The sequence below is a fragment of the Carlito syrichta genome, unplaced genomic scaffold, assembly GCF_000164805.1.
Source record: "Carlito syrichta isolate Samal-C Ts95f unplaced genomic scaffold, Tarsius_syrichta-2.0.1 Scaffold303736, whole genome shotgun sequence".
Lineage (NCBI taxonomy): Eukaryota > Metazoa > Chordata > Mammalia > Primates > Tarsiidae > Carlito > Carlito syrichta.
The window spans coordinates 1,153,582-1,162,831 of NW_007247832.1; the positions used below are offsets into that span (position 1 = coordinate 1,153,582).

General features: G+C 46.4%; 1 protein-coding gene across 3 annotated transcripts; it reads left to right on the plus strand.

Moving 5' to 3' along the window:
* The first annotated feature begins 2,918 nt into the window (after positions 1–2,918).
* Positions 2,919–8,949, plus strand: RPL21 (ribosomal protein L21). Of its 3 annotated transcripts, XM_008059153.2 has the most exons (6): positions 2,919–3,185; positions 6,749–6,827; positions 7,343–7,404; positions 7,909–8,021; positions 8,494–8,644; positions 8,823–8,949. In XM_008059153.2, exons 2-6 carry the CDS (start codon positions 6,761–6,763, stop codon positions 8,910–8,912), a joined length of 483 nt encoding a protein of 160 aa, XP_008057344.1. In that variant the 5' UTR covers positions 2,919–3,185; positions 6,749–6,760; the 3' UTR covers positions 8,913–8,949. The 3 variants fall into 3 exon arrangements, with proteins under 3 accessions (XP_008057344.1, XP_021568606.1, XP_021568607.1); XM_021712931.1 differs by lacking the exon at positions 2,919–3,185 and having other exon boundaries at positions 6,740–6,827; XM_021712932.1 differs by lacking the exon at positions 2,919–3,185 and having other exon boundaries at positions 6,756–6,831; positions 7,346–7,404.
* The last annotated feature ends 301 nt before the right edge of the window (positions 8,950–9,250 follow it).

The following is a 9,250-nucleotide window of genomic DNA, read 5'->3' on the forward strand; positions in this document are numbered from 1 at the left end:
ACCTGCTGGGCTCCAGCGATCCTTCCACCTCAGCCTTCCAAGTAGCTGTAACTACAGGCACGCGCTACCACGCCCGGTTAATTTTTTTTATTTATTGTAGAGATGAGGTCTCGTCAACTTGCCCAGGCGGGTCTTGAACCCACAGACTCAGGCAATTCACTCACCTCGGCCTCCCAAAGGCGCGGGATTACAGGCTGAGCTACCGAGCCCGGCAGAATTCTTAATAAAACTAACTTTACTTATCTGAAAGCTTGATTTTTTTCTTCAGTCAGCAGTAGATAAGCAAACTAACTCTGTCACTGCAGCGGGGGACGCTAAACACTACTGACTACCCATTCCATAGTGGTTGATTGTGAATCTATGGCAGGGGCTAAAAACCCAAATGCTGATGGCATCAGGCAAGTTAATGAACTAAGCAGAGTGGCTGGAAGGAACTCAAGAAGACATGGTACACCTAAAGGGACAGTCACTGGATTGCCGCCAGTGAGCCTGCCAACCCTATGTTGTCACAACTTACTTTTTGAGGGAAGCCAAAAAATCTTTATTTAAAAAAAAAATGTAATATGTCATCATTCAAAACACACTTTTTTTAAAAAGAAGAAAAACATGTCTGAGTACACAAAACACAGTCCTGAAATTACTCGTTTGTGATGTCTTCACACCACTTGGCTTGTTTACAAGAGTTTCTCCAGTTCTCACCTGTGGGGGTGCTGCCATGGAGACCAATGATTGCATTTATCCAAGGCTGCTGCTAGCTAAGACTGATGTGAAAGAAAAAGTGACTGGAGGTAGCTAAAAGGGAGTGATGGTAATGAAGTATAGAAAACTAAGTTGGATAAAGATGGATATACAAACTAATGGTCACAGCAAAGGTGGAACAGTCAATGTCTTGAAAGAAATAACAAAGAGCAATCCTATTCCTTCTCAAGTTCTTGTGCAAGTGACTTAAAGGCTGAAGACTGTGATGACAGAAACACGTACATTTAAAAATTTAAAGCTGATGTTTTTAAAAATGACAAGTTCTAGATGCATCAGGAAAGTCAGTCAGAAGCACACACTTAAGCCGGGCATGGTGGTTCAGGCCTGTAACCCCAGCACTTTGGAAGGCAGAGGAGAGGATTGCCTGAGCCCAGGGGTTTGAGACCAGCCTGGGCAACTTGGCAAGACCTTGTCTCTACAATAATAAAAAAAAAAATTAGCTGGATTTGGTGGCTCATGCCTCATGGTTGAGGCTGCTGCAGTGGTAAGTGTGCCCCTGCACTTCAGCCTGGGCAACAGAGTGAAACTCAGACTCAAAAAAAACAAAACAAAAAACACTACTGTCCAGGTTATCAAAAATAAGGAAAGTCTGAGAAACTGCCACATGCAAGAGGTACATAAAAAGACTTGCTAAGGAAATGTCATGTGATATCCTGGGTGGGCTCCTGGGCCAAAAGAAGGAGACTGGGTAAAAATCCAAAGAAAACTGAATAAAATAAAGACTTCGATTACTAATAACATACAACGTTGGTTCATTAACTGCAACAAATGTACCATACTAGTGTGGGGACACTGAATGCTGGAAACATGGGAATTCTCTGGAACATTTTCTCAATTTTTAAAGTTAATCTAAAACAATCTTTAAAAATAGACTTTTAAAAAAATAGGTGACTGAAATCTTTTTAAAAAGCCTATTAAATTAAAAATTACATATTTTAAGCCAGGCACATTGGCTCAAGCCTGTAATCCCACACTTTCAGAGGCTGAGGCAAGAGGATTGCCTGAGTCCGGGGGGTTCAAGACCAGCCTGGGCTACTTGGAGAAACCTCGTGTCTACAATAAATCCAAAAATTAGCCGGACGTGGTGCACACGCCTGTAGTTCCAGTTACTCGGAAGGCTGAGGCGGTAGGATCGCCTGCGCCCAGCAGGTCGACGCTGCAGTGGCCGTGAGTGTGCCACTGCACTCCAGCCCGGGCGGCAGTGAGACTCCAACTCAGAAAACAAAGCAAAACAAAACAAAACAACTGGGCATGGTGACTCATGCCTGCAATCTCGGCACTTTGGGAGGCAGAGGCAAGAGAACTGCCTGAGTCCAGGGGTTCGAGACCAGCCTGGGCGACTGGACCTCATCTCTACAGTAAATCAAAAAATTAGCCAGGCGTGGTGGCACGCGCCTGCAGTTTCAGCTACTTGGAAGGCTGAGGCGGAAGGATCGTCGGAGCCCAGCAGGTGGAGGCCGTGAGCATGCCAGGGTGACACACTGAGACTCCAACTCAAAAAACAAAACAAAACAAAAAAAATAGGTAGGCATCCGATCGTCTCTTCTTTGTTTTTCTCCGTCTTCCTCCTCTGGCCCCATCACACCGCGCCGAGTCTTGTCTTAATAGCGTGTATCATCCATCCTCCTAACGACCAGCGAAGAACTCGCGCGATGGGCGTGTCTCACGAGGGAGGCTCCATCGCAGGGCTGTCACCTACCCCCGGTCCCCATGTCCACGTTCCTACAGGACACGCTTTAGGGGCGGGACGCCGGGGATCAAGACGTGAACCTCTGGCTTTACCAGATTTTGCCAAACTGCTTTCCAAAGTGGTTTTCACACCTGCGGGAAGCCAAAGGGTTTCAAACCCGCGTCGGCTTCAGTGGGGTTGTTAATAACCCACAAACAAGATGCAAGGTGTGTAGCGTTAGACCTGCAGGGAATTCAAGACAAAAAGCCTCTCTAAAGACCTGCCAGCGAGGCAAGGGGCTACAGTCGGCCTCGGGTGCCCACGGAGTCATCCTTGCAAACGAGCGGCTGTCACGAGCGCTCCGGAAGGCTTCCACGTCACAGGACCAGCCGCCGGCTTCCGCCGGAAGACTCAGGCCCGCTTCCGGCGTCAGCCGTGACGCAGGGGAGGACGTGCGCACGCTCGGGGCGTCTGTGTCCTGGTTGTCGTCCTTGAAGGCCCCTTTCCGGGCTGTCTGACCCGGTCCCAGTGTCGGCTCGTGTTAGCCGCTTGCCCTTTTTTTTTTTTTTTTTTTTTGCAAGAAAGGAAAATATCCTCACAGGCTCTTCTTGTTCTCAGGGACGACTTTCCTTCCCGGAAAAGCATGGCTCTCGGCCGGCATTTCCTTCCGGCAGCGCTGCGGGCAGCCCGCAGGCCCTTGTAAGGCGCGCGTCGCGGCCCCGCCCCCTTCCTTTCGGCCGGAACCGCCATCTTCCAGGTAGGGCCTGCGCGCGTGGCTCCGCGCGTCCGGCGCTCCGTGGACGTGGCCCCGCGGCTCAGCGACTGCTGAGGTCAGGGCTGGGGACCTCAGGGCGGCCGTCTAGCCAGTTGGGCCCCTACCTGGCGTAGGCGAGTGAGGCCTTGTCTCGCCAGACGCGGGCCAGCGTGTGCCGGGTCGGGGCCTGGGGCTGCGGACCGGACTGCGAGGTCGCGGCCCTGCGGGGGGACGGTCTCGAGAAAGACGGGGCCGGGTCCCCGGGGTGTGACGACTCGAGCTACTCTAGGAAGGGCTTCGTTTCCTAGCTTCAGCTCTGGTGCCGTGTGTGGGTGGCTCTCGGATAGGCCGTGTGGGGCCGCGTGGTCTGATGGCTTCGGAACTCCTTCCCGTGTAGCTTTTTTTTAACGCCTAGACTTGGGATGTGGTCGGGGAGGGGCTTAGGGGTCTCTGAGCCGCGTCCCGTGGGGCCTAGATACGTGGGGAAGCCTGGGCCTGCGGTCGGAAACGGGGTGGGTGCCAGCGCCCACCGGTGATGGCCCCCTGGCTGCTCTTAGTGGAGGCAGGAGGTGACTTCTAGTTGTTTTATTTATTTTACGTCGGAGTCTCACTTTGTCGCCCAGGCCGGAGAGCAGTGGCGCGCTCTCGTCCACTGCATCCTCGACCTGCTAGGCTCAGGCGATTCTTCTGCTTCAGCCTTACAAGTAGCTGGAACTACAGGCAAGCGCCACGATGCCCAGCTAATTTTTTGTTTTATTGTAGAGACGGGGGTCTCACCAAATTGTCCAGGCTGGTCTCGAACCCCTGAGCTCAGGGAATCCTCTTCTCTCGGCCTCCCAAAGTCCTGGGATTACAGGCGTGAGCCCCTCTGTCCGGCCTCTGGTTGTTTTAAAAATCGTGGCCCCAGATGGCATTTGGACACACGGGAAGTGTTTAAAGGTTGCAACACCGGTGTTGGCATCAAGACGAGGGCAGCACAGGCCAGGGGGGGGGGGGTTGGTGTCTGGTTTAGAAGTTTAGGATGAAAGTTGCTTTCGGGCAGCTGTCTCAGTTGCTCATCATTCTGTCTTGCTTGTGGATATGAGCAACCCAGCTGGGAGAGTCGGAACATACTGCAGGTTGCATCCCCCAGGAGAGGACGATGGGCATAATTTGGGACACCGTTGTAGACGCTGGATCATTGCTTGGCACAGGAACCGCATTCTGTTTTATATGCGTGGGGTCTACATGGAAAGTGGGTTTCTAGGGAAACGGGTTGAGTGGAGGAGCATGGACTCTGGGATCAGAAAGGACGGATTCTGACACTTTGTGATCCCATGAAACGACTTGAGTCTGCAGGGCATCATTCCTTGCTTATGGACGTAACCTAAGTTCTTGAACTTTACACATCTGTAGAGACTTGGAGGATTATAGTCGGGCGTCTGGCACTTAATAGGCTCACAGTTTCCTTTTTTTTTTTTTTAAGAGTAAAAGATGCGTCCATTATAACAATGGTTTGGCTTTGGTGGGCTTGAGACATCACTCTTTGCCACAGTTTTTATGAAAAAGGTGCCTCATTCTTGTTTTGCTTTTTGTTTTTTTTTTGAGTTGGAGTCTCACTCTGTCACCCAGATTGGAGTGCAGTGGCCGCTCCCAGCCACCGCAGCCTCCACCTGCTGGGCTCCGGCGATCCTTCTGCCTCAGCCTTCCGAGTAGCCGGAATTACAGGCATGCGCTACCACGCCCGGCTGATTTTTTGATTTATTGTAGAGATGAGGTCTTGCTGCCCAGGCAGGTCTCGAACCTATGGGCTCAGGCAATCCACTCACCTCAGCCTCCCAACGGCGCGGGATTACAGGCTGAGCCACTGAGCCCGGCTTAAGGTGCCTCATTCTTTAAGGAGCATTAATAAATTGAGAGAAAGATTTATGTTGGAGTTCTGTCAATGAGCTGAGTCTGGTACATTGTGTTTATTTTATTTTTATTTTTTGAGATGGAGTCTCATTCTGTTGCCCAGGTTGGAGGGCAGTGGCACACTCCTGGCCACCGCAACCTCAACTTGCTGGACTCAGGCTTTCAAGTAACTGGAACTACAGACAGGAACCACCTTGCCTGGTTAGTTTTTTGATTTATTGTAGAGTTGAAGGCTTGAACCTGTGGGCTCAGGCAGTCTTGCCTCAACCTCCCAAAGTGCTGGGATTACAGGCATGAGCTACCATGCCCGGCCCATTTTGCTTTATGATAGGAGTGATTGCTAGGAATGGCCAGTGACCAGAGAGCTGTTAAAACCATTGCTTCCGCCTTTTGGGAAACGGCCTAAAGGCCTTCAAGTAGATTCTTAGATAATGATAAATTAGCTACCAGTTAAAGTGCTGTGGAGCACTTTATATGTGCCAAGAACTGCTGAGTTCTCCTTAGACATTACCTCAGCTATAAAAATGTTGACCCCGTTTTACCGATGAAGATGAGAGCTAAAATGGGAGTCTCCCAGCAAGTGGTGGAGCTCGTGTCAAATGTAGGCCAATGATTATACATCCTGGGTCCCCCCACCTTCTACCCTACCCACATTTCTTGTCAAATTATAAGAAATGTGAAGTGAACTGAGGAATTTTTTGACAGTTAAATAGATGCTGTATGAAATGTTCTCGTTACAGAAAGTGTGGTTGGTAAGAAAAGCGATTTAATCCACTGTATAAGAATGTAAGGCTGAGTTTTATTGTGTTCTCCAGTGAATTATCCTCTGGCTAGTAAGTCCAGTGCCCTTTCTAGTCTGGATTCCACAGATAACCACTTGTTAGAACTTGTGTTTTTATATTCTAGTAGGGAAATTGCACTGGTTTAATCTCATACCCAGTTCTACTTAGGGCTGTTTTGATGTTATAGAAGAACTTTGGCAGTTTGGGCAAAGACCTTACTTGATAAAACAGTAGCTTTTTGCTTTTTTTTTTTTTTTTGAGTTGGAGTCTCTGTCGCCCAGACTGGAGTGCAGTGGCCGCTCCCGGCCACCGCAGCCTCAACCTGCTGGGCTCCGGCGATCTTCCGCCTCAGCCTTCCAAGTAGCTGGAACTACAGGCATGCGCTACCACGCTCGGCTGATTTTTTTTTTTTATTGCAGAGATGAGGTCTTGCTGCCCAGGCAGGTCTCGAACCTGCAGACTCAGGCAATCCACTCACCTCAGCCTCCCAAAGGCGCGGGATTACAGGCTGAGCCACCAAGCCCGGCTAGTTTTTTACATTTTAAGAGAAGTAGTTGATTGCTGATCCAGCTTGTTAGGTTGTTCCCTAAATCTCATATTGCTACTGAAATGCAAGTGTTCGAAATTACAGGTTTTTGGCAGTAGTGAGATACTACTGTGGTGGCGGTGGGGACACAGTATCAATAAGGGTACTTGATCTCAAACCAGACAAAGTGGGGACCAGAAGGAGGCCCAGACTTTCTACCTGTACGATGTCCGCTTTTATGCCTAATCTTGAATCGTGCACTGCGTCTTTAAAATGAAAATATGTGTTAAAAAAGAGAAATTACAGATTTTTTGGTTAAATACCACTTTTCAGTTGTATTTGACTGTAACACTTTGTGGTTTCAGTAATTCACCAAAATGACGAACACAAAGGGAAAGAGGAGGGGCACGCGGTACATGTTCTCCAGGCCGTTCAGAAAACATGGTGAGTAGGTTTACCCTCTGAGAGAAAGCATTTGTGTCTTGATACATGTGTGTGTTAACTAAATATTGATGCAGGGTTAAACTTTGGAGAGAGGTGATTTATTTTTTTTAGTTGGAATCTCAATGGAATCTCCACTCTGCTACCCAGGCTGGAGTGCAGTGATATGCTCACAGCCACTGCAGCCTCGGCCTGCTGGGCTCAGGCGATCCTTCCACCTCAGCCTTCCAAGTAGCTGGAACTACAGGCATGCACCACCATGCCCGGCTAATCTTTTGATTTATTGTAGAGATGATGTTGCCCAGGCTGGTCTCGAACCCGTGGGGTCAGGCAATCCTCTTGCCTCTGCCACCCTATTGCTGGGATTACAGGTGTGAGCCTACCACACCTGGCTAGTAATAAGGTTCTTAAATGTGTGTAACTGTCAAAGGTGATAGTTGAAAGTTAGTAAAATTACATATCTTATACTCTAGGCATTTTTTGTTGATACTGACCATGCCATTTTTTTTTTTTTGTAGGAGTTGTTCCTTTGGCCACATACATGCGAATCTATAAAAAAGGTGATATTGTAGACATCAAGGTAAGTTAAGGAATTGGGGAAATAATACAAGAAAAGTTAATCTAGCATAGGAATTAAAATACTAGTGTTATGCTGCATCGTGAGAATATAGAATGGATGTTTTCAGGTGTTATTCTTTTATATTGAGTCTAAATTTTCCTCATTACTTGCTTGGACTTAACAGCTATTGGAAAATTAAGGGAAGAAATCATGAGTTTGTCAGGGTTAAATGGAATACCTTAATGCAAAATGTAATTATTAATAGAGATTACAATTTTTATAAGAATCCCTCAATGAAGGCTATATTTCATGTCTAGTGTTTAATGTATCCTGTCACTCTAGAGCTTAATGATGATTGTCTTTTTGATTGCTTGAAGCAATGTGAAAAACACATTTCACCGGCTCTGAAAGCTCTTGAGTTGCCATCTAAAATAAGTCCTAGAATATCTTTGTTTTTTTTAAATAAAAATCAACTTGAAAGGGAGGTGGAAGTGCTGATCTAACACTTGTCTCCTTTCTTAACAGGGAATGGGTACTGTTCAGAAAGGAATGCCCCACAAATGTTACCATGGCAAGACAGGAAGAGTCTATAATGTCACCCAGCATGCTGTTGGCATTGTTGTTAACAAACAAGTCAAGTAAGTAACGCAGTTCTTTGTGGCTAATTGGTATTCCTCAGACCCCCTTTCACTTTGCCAATTAGACTTATGTCTTTATTGGTCATTCAAGTGGGGCAAAGGAAATATCCTTTTAAAACTCAGGCAAACTGGGTGTTTGTCTTGTCTCCTGTCAGAGGAAACAAATTAAAATGGACTAGTATTCATAAAGATAAGTTTAGTATGCCTTAAATATTATTAGCCATCTGGCTTTGATTAAATTTCTTGTGTTTTAAATTCTATCATCTCAGAAGAGAGTGTAAAAGTAGGGTTCTCTTCGAGGTCTCTTCCAGTAAAATCAACAATTGATTGTAGATTAATCAAGCCATCAGCTTTCTGGTTTCTCCTATCTGGGCAAAAGGCTCATGATGTATTTTATAAATGAAACTGCCAAAACAGTTTTCTGCATTACTGTTTTTGATAAAGCACTTACAAGAATTTCTGCTCTCTCCAGGGGCAAGATTCTTGCCAAAAGAATTAATGTGCGTATTGAACATATTAAGCACTCGAAGAGTCGAGATAGCTTCCTGAAACGTGTGAAGGAAAATGACCAGAAAAAGAAGGAAGCCAAGGAGAAAGGCACGTGGGTTCAGCTGAAGCGCCAGGTAAGAGCTTGACCTGACAGTTTTGGCATTGGTCTTGGGGAACATGATCGTCTTTGATCTGTCCCTTTATATGAAGTTTAAGAATTGAGAATACATTGTTTCACTGATTCTGAGAGTACTTTAAAGTTGAGTTTTAATGTTTGACATAATCACTTTATTCCCTGTTTTCCTTTAATAGCCTGCTCCACCAAGAGAAGCACACTTTGTGAGAACCAACGGAAAGGAGCCCGAGCTTCTGGAACCTATTCCCTATGAATTTATGGCTTAATGGGTGTCAAAAATAAAAGATCTCTGGATCATAAAAATGCTTGTCTTCATTGAATGGCAGTGTGGTGTCCCCTTCTCTAGAAAATGAGCTAAATTTTAGTTGTGTCCTAATTCATTGTATAATGTCTTTACCATTCAGATGTAGTGTTTTTCTACCTGAAAGATGTATGATTGCTTAATGTACAATAAATATATGCTGGTTAGAAAAAGGCCACATATTACTTAAGAAATATTTAAACTGTTTGACGATGATCTTTCTAAAATCACCATGGAAAACAATTCAAAAAGTAGGTGGAAGTTATCTACTGCATTATAGCTAAGCCCAGAGAAAGCTAATTA

Bases quoted from the DNA above. Each gene is read 5' to 3' on its own strand.
- RPL21 (XM_008059153.2), top strand. From the start codon at position 6,761: ATGACGAACACAAAGGGAAAGAGGAGGGGCACGCGGTACATGTTCTCC. The intron at 6,828-7,342 runs GTGAGTAGGTTT...TTTTTTTTGTAG, and splicing joins CAGGCCGTTCAGAAAACATG to GAGTTGTTCCTTTGGCCACA. The intron at 7,405-7,908 runs GTAAGTTAAGGA...CTTTCTTAACAG, and splicing joins GTGATATTGTAGACATCAAG to GGAATGGGTACTGTTCAGAA.